Source organism: Budorcas taxicolor, chromosome 10 (genome assembly GCF_023091745.1).
Source record: "Budorcas taxicolor isolate Tak-1 chromosome 10, Takin1.1, whole genome shotgun sequence".
In the NCBI taxonomy this organism is placed as follows: Eukaryota; Metazoa; Chordata; class Mammalia; order Artiodactyla; family Bovidae; genus Budorcas; species Budorcas taxicolor.
This window is the reverse complement of record NC_068919.1, coordinates 35,840,734-35,853,426: the sequence shown is the minus strand read 5'-3', so window position 1 is coordinate 35,853,426 and position 12,693 is coordinate 35,840,734. Positions and strand designations below refer to the sequence as shown.

At 41.5% G+C, this 12,693-nt stretch overlaps 1 protein-coding gene across 1 annotated transcript in view; it reads left to right on the top strand.

Moving 5' to 3' along the window:
* Positions 1-12,693, top strand: part of EHD4 (EH domain containing 4) — an 85,942-nt gene that overhangs the window by 12,904 nt on the left and 60,345 nt on the right. Inside the window, exon 2 of the mRNA XM_052646417.1 lies at positions 9,852-10,028. Within this exon, the coding sequence (XP_052502377.1) occupies positions 9,852-10,028 (177 nt within the window). The remainder of the gene's footprint in view (positions 1-9,851; positions 10,029-12,693) is intronic.

Sequence of the window (12,693 nt, the reverse complement as noted above, 5' to 3'; positions counted from 1 at the left end):
AATTTTTTCATCTATGTTCATCAAAGACCTTGGCCTGTAATTTTCTTTTTTGGTGGTATCTTTGCCTGATTTTATGGGTGTTATGGCTACATAGAATGTCTTTGTGAGTGTTCTCTAGTCTTCAGTGTTTGGGAAGAGCTTGAGAAGAATCACTGTAAGTTCTTTATTTGGTAGAACTCGCTTGTGAAGCTGTCTGGTCTTGGACTTTTGTAGCAAGTTTGTTTTAGAGTCTATTTGGTCTATTTAAATTATCTGTTTCTTCTTGATTGGGTTTTGGTGGGCTGTATGTTTCTATAAAATTGTCCATTTCTTCTGGGTTATCAAATTTGTTGGCATATAATTGTTCATAATATTCTCTTATGTTTTTTGTATTTCTGTGGTATTGGTTGAGATTTCTCCTTTTTCATTTTTTATTTTATTTGGGTTCTCTCTCTCTTCTTGGTGAGTCTGGCCAGAGACTTGTCAATTTTGTTTACCCTTTTTGATTTATTGATTTTTTTTCTGTTCTTTTTTTAATTTCTATTTTATTTTTTCCTCCCCATTGTTTATTATTTCCTCCTTCTGCTAACTTTAGGTTTTGTTTGTTCTTTTTTTGTCTGGTTCTTGTTAAGTTGTTTAATTGAGATTTTTGAAGAAAGCCTATATTGCTATGAACTTCCCTCTAAGAACTGCTTTTGCAGCATCCCATCGATTTTGTGTAGCTGTGTTTTGTCATTTGTCTCAAGATATTTTTAAATTTCCTTTTTGATTTCTTTGTTGACCCCTTGTTTTCTTAGTAGCATGTTGTTTAGTCTCCATGCAATTGTTTTTTTCTTATTTTCCCTTGGTTGGTTTCTAGTTCATGTTGTTGTGGTCAAAGAGGATGCTTGAAATAATTTCTGTACTCTTAATTGTTTGTGGTTAGTTTTGTGCCTTAGTATGTGGTCCGTCCTAGAGAACGTTCCATGTGCACTTGAAAAGAATGTATATTGTGTTTGTGGGGAGATATAATGTCCTAAATATATGTTTAGTCTAACTTCTACTGTATCATTTAGAATCTCTTGCTTTATTGATTTTCTGTCCAGAAGATCTGTCCATTGATGTGAGTGGGGTGTTAAAGTCTACTATTATTGCATTCTTATCAATTTCTCCCTTTTTTGTGTCTGTTAGTATTTGTTTTACATATTTGAGTGCTCCTATATTAAGTGCATCTATGTTAATAAGTGTAAAATCCTCTTCTTGTATTGATCCTGTTATCGTTATATAGTCTTTCTTTATCTTTTTTTATAGTCTTAGCTTTAAAGTCTATTTTGTCTGATAATAGTATTGTAACTCCTGCTTTCTTGTCATTTCTGTTTGCATGAAATATCTTTTTCCATCCTGTCACTTTAAACCTGTGTGTCCTTTGTCCGAAGGTAGGTCTCTTGTAGGCAGCATTTGTAGGCCCTTGTTTTTTTTTTATTTAGTCTACCATTCTGTGTCTTTTGATTGGAGCATTCAGTTCATTGGCATTTAAGGTAATTGATGCATATGTATTAATTCTCATTTTTAAACCTTGTTTCACAGTTGATTTTTTGTTTCTTCTTTGTTCCTTTCTCTTTTTTTTCTTTTTGTGGTTTGATTTCCTTTTATGCTTCTGTTCTCTTTAATTTTTGTGAATCTATTTTATATTTTTGATTTGTGCTTGTCCTGTTTATCAAGTATATTAACCCTTTCCTTTATCTGCTTGTTTTAGATTGATAGTCATATAAGCTCAAACACATTCTGAAAAGAAAATCTGTTTTCTCTTTTTCTCCTCCCACACATTTTATGATGTTGATCCCCTTTTTTACATCTTCATGTCTATCTTTTTGCTATTACTTGTGTTTATCATTGCTTCTACAAATAGGTTTTTTTTTTTTCTTTTTGATCTGAATACTGGCTAATTTAAGTGATTTACTTTCCAATTGTGATTTCCCCCTTCCTGTATCTTTCTGCTTTTCTCTAAAGACCTTCCAATATTTCTTTTAGGACAGTTTTAGTATTGCTGTATTCTTTTAGTTTTTGCTTGTCTGGGAAATTCTTTATTTCTCCTCCTATTCTAAATTATAATCTTGCTGGGTAGAGTATTCTAGGTTGCAGGTTTTTCCCTTTCAAGACTTTGAATATATTTTTCCACTTTCTGGCCTGCAGTGTTCCTGTAGAGAAATCAGCTGATAGCCTTATGGGGGTTCCCTTGTAATTAACCTTTTTTTCTCTCTTGCTGCCTTTAGAATCCTCTATCTTTAATTTTTGCCATTGTTAATATAATATGTTTTAGTCTAGGTCTGTTTGGGTTTGTCTTATTTGGGACCTCTGTGCTTTCTGTAGCTGGACATCTGTTTCCTTCTTTAGGTTTGGGAAGTTTTCAGCCATGATTTCTTCAAATACATTTTCAATCCCCCTTTCTCTTTCTTCTCCCTCTAAATTCCTATTATGTGCAGAATAGCCCACTTTATGTTATCCCATAGGTCTCTTATAGTGCTTTCTTTTTTTTTTTTTTCCCATTTGGCTTTCTGTCTGCTGTTTTGATTATTTCCGTTATTCTATCTTCCAGATCACTTATTTGATCTTCTGCATTATTCATTCCGCTGTTCAGTGCCTTTAGCTCAGCTTTTGTCTCAGAAAATTAATTATCTAATTGTTCTTGTCATCTCCTTATAGTTTCTAGGTCCTTTTTACAGCAATCGTCATTTCTTAATTCCTTAAGAAATTTAAGGATAGCTTAATTCCTTCAGTATTTTCGTTACTTCTTTTTTGAACCCAGTGTCTATTAGACTGAAGAAATCTGCTTTATTGTGTGTTCCTACAGGGGAGTTCTCCTGGTCTTTAAAAACTTGTTGACCAGAGACATACTACTATGTCTTTTGTTACCCGAACATCATTGACCAGAGATGTTTCAGTGTTCACTTACATAACAAATCACTGGCCACAGGCATTAGTTTTTGGGAAGATCCTCTGGTCAGTAATGTATTAACTGGGAGTGGTTCCTCTGCCTCTTCATTGTGCTTATATTTCTCTTACTCCATGAGTTTAGGAGAAACAGTTATCTTCTGTAGTCTTGGAGGGCTATTTATATGAGGGAGTATCCCTGCATAACTTGTGTGGGTTTTAATATATTTTTGGTGTGAGGACTGTTTTTGGTTTGGATGCTTGCCTTGCTTTTCCTCGGCATGTGGGGGCTGTTATCCCCTTGATAGGGTGTGTAGATGCAGATGCGGGCCCTCCTCATGGAAGCATGTTTGATTCCAGTAGACTTCCTTTCCCTTTTTTCTCCTTTCCCTTTCTTCCGCCCTCCTTCCAGAGCAGGATGGAAGGTGGAGAGGAATAGCTCCAGATTATGGCATGGACTAGACATCAGCGTGCCTTCAGCACATCCCAACCCCAAGGAATTCAAATTCCACTCACAGCTGGAAAAATAGAGTTGTGAAACGCTTTACCCAGCAAATTCCAGATTCTTGGTCCAACAGGCCATTCCAGTTTCTTGCTCCACACTCTTAGTAGGTAGATTGGTTACAAGGATGATGTCATCTGAACAAGCAGTCTTGCTAATAATATGTCAATGCTTTAATTAAGGGAAAGACAAAAATGAAACAAAAACTTAGGTTTCAGACTTAAGGAAGACATAGGGTTTTAAAATGGAAGTAAGTCTGGCCTGGCTTAGTTTTTCAGTAACTCGAAGAAAATTAAATATTTAAAGTTATCTTGTAATAACCTTTCCTGAAGGATTAAGTGCCATAAAAAAAGTTGAGTGCTGAAGAATTGATGCTTTTGAACTGTGGTGTTGGAGAAGACTCCTGAGAGTCCCTTGGACTGCAAGGAGACCCAACCAGTCCATCCTGAAGGAAATTAGTCCTGGATATTTGTTGGAAGGGCTAATGCTGAAGCTGAAGCTCCAATACTCTGGCCACCTGATGTGAAGAACTGGCTCACTGGAAAAAACCCTGATGCCGGGAAAGATTGAAGGCAGGAGGAAAAGTGGATTACAGAGGATGAAATGGTTGGATGGTATCACCAACTTGATGAGTTTGAGCAAGCTCTCAGAGTTGGTGATGGACAGGGAAGCCTGGCGTGCTGCAGTCAATGGGGTTGCAAAGAGTCAGACACAACTGAGTGACTGAACTGAGCTTAATGAAGTATGAAAGTGAAGTCACTTAGTTGTGTCCGACTCTTTGCGACTCCATGGACTGTAGCCCACCAGGCTCCTCCATCCATGGAATTCTCTGGGCAAGAATACTGGAGTGGGTTGCCATTTCCTTCTCCAGGGGATCTTCCTGACCCAGGGATCAAACCCAGGTCTCCTGCATTGCAGGCAGACGCTTTAACCTCTGAGCCACCAGGGAAGCCCAGTATAATATGTAAAAATACTAAATGACTATGCTGTACTCATGAAACTAATATAATGTTATAAATCAGCTATACTTCAACAAAAATAAATAAATAGGCTAAAATTGTTTTTGGAAAAGACCCTAATGTTGGGAAAGATTGAGGGCAGGAGAAGAAGGTGGCGACAGAGGATGAGATAGTTGGATGGCATCATTGATACAATGGACCTGAATTTGAGCAAACTCCCGGAGGTAGTGAAGGACTGGGAAGCCTAACATGCTGTAGTCCATGAGGTTGCAGAGAGTTGGACATGACTTAGAAACTGAACAACAACAAAAATTTTTTAAGTGGATATTTGCCCAGAGATATTTATCTCAGCTTTATTTATTTGAAGTATAGTTAATTTACAATGTTGTTACTTTCTAGTGTATAGCAAAATGATTCCAATATATATATGTATATGTATACATGTTCAGTTGCATCTGACTCTTTGTGACCCCATAGTCTGCAGCCCTCAAGGCTTCTCTGTCCGTGGAAATTTCCAGGCAAGAATACTGAAGTGGGTTGCCATTTCCTTCTCTAGGGCATCTTCTCAACCAAAGGATCAAACCTGCATCTCCTGCATTGGCAGGAGGTTTCTTTACCACTGAGCCTCCTGGGAAGACCTTATGTGTGTGTGTGTGTGTGTGTGTGAGCGCACATGTGCACATGCAAATTCTTTTTAAGATTCTTTTCCATTATATGTTTTTATAGGCCATTGACTATAGTTATCTGTGCTATACTATAGCACTTGTAGTTTATGTATTTATATATAGCAATATGTATCTGTTAATCCCAAGCTCCTAATTTACCCTCCCCCCTACCCTTTCCCTTTTGGTAACCGTAAGTTTGTTTTCTATCAACATTATTTCTAATAGCAAGAAATGGGAAGTTGTTTCAATACGCAACTATAAGGAAATGGCAAACTAAATTGATACATACTCACTTCAGAGTAGTATGCAGCCATTAAAAATTTTTTTCTTCCAATTTTTAATGGCATGAGGAATAACTCATGGTGAAAAGTCTAGATGCAAAGTTGTTTAAATGCTTTGATCTCAATTTTATAATGAAAAAATAATACTTGCATAAAATTATGGGGTGGAAATGTATCAACATGTTAAGAATTAATCATTATCCTATATTAATGTTCTCTGCAAGCTGCTTAGCTTGTCATAAACACAGTTTTTTCCTTCTATAAGCTAGGGTTAAAAATACCTCCTCCAGCAACAATGAGGCTGAAGTGATAAAGCCTATGTGTAAATTGCCTTATAAACTGTATGACATAATTTCATCCATTGTTTGGTGGTATCTGTAAGCAGTGGTGGTAGAACTCATTGCTAGGAAATAATTATATATTCTTTACCATTTTAATAAGAGTTTTATGATAGTAAATGTTTGATTCTTCTCCCATTTCCATTTCTTGGTATTAAACATGAAGATAGACAAAGGAAATTGCTTTAAAAGCATCATTTCCAGATTCAGGACAAATCAGAGTTGAAAGACAAACTTTTTCTTTTCAGTCCCTCTCCTAGTGAAATGGTGGATCAGGTATTATCAATAGAAAATACACTGTGTAAAACCCTCCAACATGTTAAAAATCGTTATGCATTTTAACTTAACAGACCTGGATTTAAAAATCAGGAAATAAAACTTTCTCTGCTGAACTCAAAAGCTGTACTTCATATATGGTTTAAAACCTTAGTAATACTGAAAGAAACAATTGTTGGAGTTAAATGCGCTTTTGAAAAATGTCCCAGATACAGCAATGAATTGAACCTCAAAACTCTCTGCACAGATGCCAATGTATGCACAAATATTTTAAAATCTTGTTTAGCATGACACAGGCCATTTCTCTAGAATTTGGCTTGAGAATGAAAATATAATGCTCATGGGACTTCCTTGGTGGTCCAGTGGCCAAGACTCTAAGCTCCCAATTCAGGGGACCCAGGTTCGATCCCTGATCAGAGAACTAGATCCTATGTGCTGCGACTCAGACCCAGTGTAGCCAAATAAACAAGTAAATAATATCAATAATAATGTTCATAAAACACCCCAAATATATGTGCCTTGTTGCTTTTTGGAGTACTTACTCAATGATTAAATACCAACTAAAAAGTCTTAGATTTGTATATTTGTTATGATTCACAGAACCTTTTCCTAAAAATGTGCCTGTTGGATACTGCTAGCCTCTCAAGTCTGATTTAGAACAGGTAGTGCTCTCATAGGACCAAGAAGAAATCCTAGGTTCTAATCAATTATTTAATCTATTTGAGCCTTTGTTTTCTCATCTGTGAAATGGGGGTGGACATAAAAATAGTATCTACCCCATAAAGAACTTACAGTGAAATAGGTTACATTCATATAAAGACTTTAGTACATAACAAGCTCTCAAACATGAGGTGTTATTACTAAAATAATGAATGCCTTTTCCACTATTCCAAGCCCAAGTGTTTCAGACAAAACCCAGACAGAATGCATGGGTGAATACTCAGGGGAGATGGAGTTTGTGGCTTGAATTTTGGATATCTGTCATTGAATAATGTGCCTTTTCTAGTTTATTTGCTTATTTTTTAGTTATTCTTAAGCCCATCTTTGAGAAGATGGTGCTTGGGGATGTTGAAGGACTTTTTATTGTTTTGAAGATATTTTTCTTCCCCGTGTCACAAATGACAATTTTTTCTATAAAGTCAAAGAGAAATTGTCAAACCTCAGCAATGGAAAAGGAAAGACACTGTCTACCTATATCCTTGCATGAAAGCTACTCCTTGACATAGGCTGAGCAGGGTGCCAGGAGCCAGTTGGATGAGGCTGAACCATGGCCCTCAGCAGACGGACAAAGTGATGTCAGGTCCCCTGCCTGTCTTCCCCGCCACCCCTTCTATCAGCTGCTTGGAATCCAAATGTCTGTCTTGTTTTTCGTTGGTGACTTGGCTAGAGAGTCTTGGAGCAGTTACTGCTAGAGCTGGCAGCTCTCTTTGAGAACACAGGAAAAGGAGAGCGAGGTGGAAATGGGGACAAAACCCAGCCCAGCACACAGGATGCCCATGCAGGGGGCTGCGGTAGAGTCTTTTCTGTAGTCTTCCTGTGGCCTCTTGTTCCTTTGAATTCTTGCTATGGCAGAAAACACCACAAAGCCCCTGAAACTTGTAGCTTGGGAATGCCTCTGAGGTGTCCAAAGAAAAGAAGTGTCACAGTTTTCCAGCCTCGTGTGTGTGGCTGGATGGGTAACCTGTTTCGGTGCATCACACCTCAGGATCTGCTCAAATTTTTCCTTTCAGTGCTGCTGGGTTTGAATCTCATCTCTTCATTCTCGCTTTATTCATGTACTATAGTACTATAGTATTTACTACTGAAGAAAAGCCATGTGTAAGTGGACCTGTGCAGTTCAAACCCATGTTATTCAAGGGTTGACTGTACTTCATAAATGCTGGATGCTATTATCTGATTTTTTTTTGCGTTTATTCTAAATTTATGGGATGTATTTAAAGGATGTGTCTATTCTGGTGCTCCACAAGTTCACAGAAATGTTGAAACTTTGAATGATGTTTAAAAAAATTGATCAATGAAACATTTCAAGTACCACCTGCTGAGAGTACTAAACAATTTCAGTTTTGTTTACAAAGAAAACATGAGTCTAAAGAGTGACTTAATTTCTTATTCATAGAAAAATGGCAGGATGGTGTTGGATGTTTGGTAGTTCCCATCTTTCCCTCTATCCCTGGGGATAAAATCATAGGTTCTGGACCTCAATTTGATCAGTCAAGACATTTTAGAAATGAAATGATTTAGGACCAAGTAGACTGTGGGCTGTAGGAATGGAGAGCTGGAAAATGTTGTACAGGTTTCTGCCCTTAAGCCTCCTCCCAGGGTGAAGGGTCATCTCCCTGGCAGGGTAGGGACACAGCTCTGTCACCTCAAGCAAGGATTCTCTTCCACTGTCCCTATCCCTGGTCCCCATTCACTGTCCCTGCCAAGTGTCCTCTGAAGGTGTTGTGTTTCTATTTGTTGCTTGATAATGAGTAAAAAGTATTCCAAAACCTCCCTCCTTTATGTTCTCCCTGGTTGCAAAGGAAGGAGGGAGGGGTCCCCCCCTCACCCCCCACCCAGCCCCTGCCATTCCATATATGATAAACACACCTAAGTGTGTTCCTCCATCATGGAAGGGGAGTCTTGGTGGGGAGGAAAGGAGGGGCTCTGTGTGGCTGCCGCTGAATGTTATGCCTGTGGGGGTGGTGAGGAACCATGCTGGGACACAGCCATTTCCCACAGAAAGAGCGCTTTCCCCACCACTCTACCTCTGGCTCCCTTGCCCCACCCCAGCCATGTCAGTCTAGCACAGGGATCCCCAACCTCCCATATCTAACGCCTCATGATCGGAGGGGGAGCTAATGTACTAATACTAGAAATAAAATGTACAATAAATGTAATGCACTTGAATCATCCCCAAACCATCCCCCCTTCCCCACCACCTTCCATGGAAAAATTATCTTCCACGAAATTGCTTCCTGGTGCCTAAAAGGTAGGAGACTGCTGCTGTAGCGCAGCAATTTGTCTCCTCGGCCCCTGAACGAGGCCCCTCAATGGCACCTGCCAATGCCACTGTATACAGGTTAACTGCATGCGGGCGCCTGGGCAATGGGATATGTGAGGGTAAAATCCAGCTTAGAGTTCTGCTCACTAAGCTGTGAGCTGTGGTGCAGGGCTGGGTCTGCCTAAAGGAAGGGGCATCTTTTTCCAATTTGCACAGAGTGCTAGGGCTGGCCCTGGTGATACCTAATCCGAGCCCTCCTCTTATCAGCCTCTGGGTTGCTACTGAATTCTTTAGAGATTGTCTTCCATGATTACCACCTCCAGGATCTCCAGGGAGCTGTAAAATGCTCAAGAAAGGATGTGGGGCCACATTGATTGCCAGGGACCAGGAAGGAGGTGGTTCCTTATTTCATTCGCTGCACTGGGTGCCCTCTGTGGACAGGCATGGTGCTGGGTGCTGGGAATGTACTACTATTAATACATCTGGCCATAGACATAGGCCTACCTTCAAGACCCACAAACAGAGAAGTGCAGCATCCGACATGCTTGAGGGACAGGGACACTTCCCTAAAGGAGGTGGACCTGAGCAGGGTCTTCCAGGGTGCCTAGGCGCTGACTGCGTCCTCCTCTCTGGAGTAGTAGCTATTGTGCCAATGGAACCATGACCGGAATTGCTGTGCTGAGCTAAGGTCCACTTGGAGAAGCCCAGCAAGTCTGCAGCACGTCTGCCTCTTTCACTAGGCTCCTTACACTGGAGAGAAAGTAGGTTTGCAGATTTTAAACAGAAAATTCGTCATTTGCAAAAGAGTACAATGCCAATCATTCTCTTTTTCCTTGGGGGTTATATTCCAGGTTTTTAAATAATTATGTTCCAAGTTAGTGGCCCCAGCAAGCTTTTTAGCCCCCTGCTTTGTGACACCATGCTAAGTTTGTTTTCTTTTTTTCTCCCCCTCTCTCAGATACTTACTGGAGCAAGACTTCCCAGGCATGAGGATCGGGCCAGAGCCCACCACCGACTCCTTCATCGCTGTGATGTATGGGGAAACCGAGGGGAACACCCCAGGGAATGCTTTAGTCGTGGACCCCAAAAAGCCCTTTCGAAAGCTTAGTCGCTTTGGAAATGCTTTCCTCAATCGGTAAGGACCAGCAGACCGCCATCTCTGGACCCGTTGTTTAAAGCTGTTCTTTGAATCTTTGCCAATTATGTGTAAAAGTTCAAAACCAGAAAAACAGAGTATGTGTGTTCCGAAAAAAAGAAGTTATAAGAAAATACGCTTATCACATATAAATATTTGGGAGATTCTCTTAGGAAGTGATCATTTATACCTACTCTAGGTGGCTTCAGAGGACAGAGCTAAGGCCCAGGATTGGACATTACAGGGCCACACGGTATAAGGAACAAATTTCTAATAATCTGAACCTCACGGGAAAGGATCAGGTTGCCTTGTGGGGTACTGAGCTCCCCGTGATGGCCACATTACATGGTGGCTGGATGGCTAACTCTCAGGCATTGTGTGCCAGGACCTCCTACACAGAGAACTAAGCCCAGAGGGCCACCGAAGTTCTCCCGACACCCAGAGTTAATCTTGGTTATTCCAGGACCAGTCACTGCACCTCGCTGGGTGTCCCTTTGGCTTCTCAGTCCCATGCTTCGAGCTGCATCCTCATTCATTAGAGCCAGGCGGGAGAAACAGAGGCAGGACAGCCAAACTACATCTGTTGCATGGTCGCTATTTCACAGAGGTGAGGTCGTAGAATAGCTGAGGCCCTGCCTGGACTGCAGCAGAGTTGTATTTGTACTGCCTTTCCCCAGAGTTCCCAAGACGCAGTGAGGTCCAGGACAGAGGACAAGCCCGCGGGTTCTCTTGGACACGGCTCTGCACTTTCAGGCACCCCCTGCTCCTGCCTCCCCCTCCTTCTTCCTTTTTGTCACTCCTAGCCTATTTTTTAAAAAACCCGTTTCTCTTTCTTCTTTGAGTTCCCCTCACTCTCCCATTTTCCTCTTTTATGAGTCTACCACATGAGTCTCTTTGGTTGCAGGGAGTGAGCTATGGGAGGTTCAGAACCAGGGAGTGGTCTTCCAAACACCTTTAGGGAGACATGGAAGTAGAGATGACAGATGAAAGACTTGAAACCACATTTCTGCTTTTTAGATTAAAAAAAAAAAAAAGGAACAGATCCTCCCAGCTGACAGCTGTTCTCCCAGAGGCTGAGAGTTGCGCCTGATTGCACAACTCCAGGGAGTGCCGTTCACAAGGACCATGAGATGAAGGACGTGCCGGAGTGCTGTGCAGTGGCTCTGCCAAGAGCGGCCCAGGCAACCTCCACAGGTGCCCTCTGTGAAAACTCAGCTCCCTAGGGATCGGTACTCTCCCCTAAGAGCTAATTTATGCTCCCAGAGCAAATCAAAGAAGGCGTCCAAGTGGCAGCAAGAGAACTCCGCAGCAGGATGAATAGAAATATACAGATGATGTAGATGGAGTCACAGAGAAATCCCGTCTGATGGTCCAGTGTCCGTCTGACACTGTCCAGATGACTTTTTCCAGCTTCAGAGTTTCTCCTCTAGAAGAAACACGCTTCTCAACTCCAGAGCAACCTTGCTTGCACCACCATGTCTCCTTGTAGGAGAAGTAGGGCTTGAGCCCTGGAGGGTGAACCCCAGGGGTCTCTCAGGATGAGTGGACCACAGCTGCGGGGGAGTGGGACAAGAAGCTCCCCCAGCAGGGCCTCCCAGGGGCCGAGGTCCCGGGGCAGGCAACAGCCAGCCTTCCTGTCCCAGAACTGGCCCTGGAAGATTCCAGAGGCCCCGGCAAGTGCAGGGCACAGGATCCTTCTCCATGAAAGTCTACCTGGAGTCCTTTGCTTCCATTACTACTGTCCTTAGTCTTACTCTCTTTTTGCCTGTCAAAGGCTTAAGAAAGAAATAAGCTGCCACCTTTTTCAAATTCCCATTTTATAAAGTCTCTGTTCACCAGGGAGAAACAAGGGAGAATGGCTGTTGGCTTTATTTTGGCAGATGACTTACTTCCCTAACATTTATTTTTTTCTCAAATCACAAGCGTACAACAGATGAGTGTGGAAAAGAAGCTTCCAGGAAAGATTCTGAATGGCAAGATCCTTTATCTCAGAATTTAAAATTTACTGAAAATAATCCACCCATCAAGTGTTAATTGAATTCAGAATACGCAGAAAAGGAATAGCAAATAGTTATATGGCATTTACTATCTGTCTAAACTTTACTGGTGAATTAGCTCTAAATTCTCACAAAAACCCTGTGACATAGGTGCGACTGTTTTCCCCAATGTAAAGAGAAGGAATTGAGACAGAGGCCCATTTAGCTTCCACCAGGCCACTCAACTGATAAGTGGCAGTTCTGGGGATTGGAACCCAGGCCGTCTGGCCGAGGCCTGCTAGTGACCACTGTGCTCAGCAGCCAAATGGGAGGACCTTGATCTGAGAATCACTGTCCTCTCTCTGTCTAACATTCAAGGCTGTCCTTTATGTAGCCCACCAGCAATGATAAAGATTATAATAATTATGTCCCAAATTTGTTGTTCAGTCACCAAGTTGTGTCCGACTCTTTGCGACCCCCTGGACTGCAGCACACCAGGCTTTCCTGTCCTTCACTATCTCTCAGAGTTTGCTCAGACTCATGTCCATTGAGTCAGTGATGCCATCCAACCATCTCATCCTCTGTTGTCCCCTTCTCCTCCTGCCCTCAATCTTTCCCAGCACTGAGGTCTTTTCCAGTCAGTTGGTTCTTTGCATCAGGTGGCCAAAGTATTGGAGCTTCAGCATCAG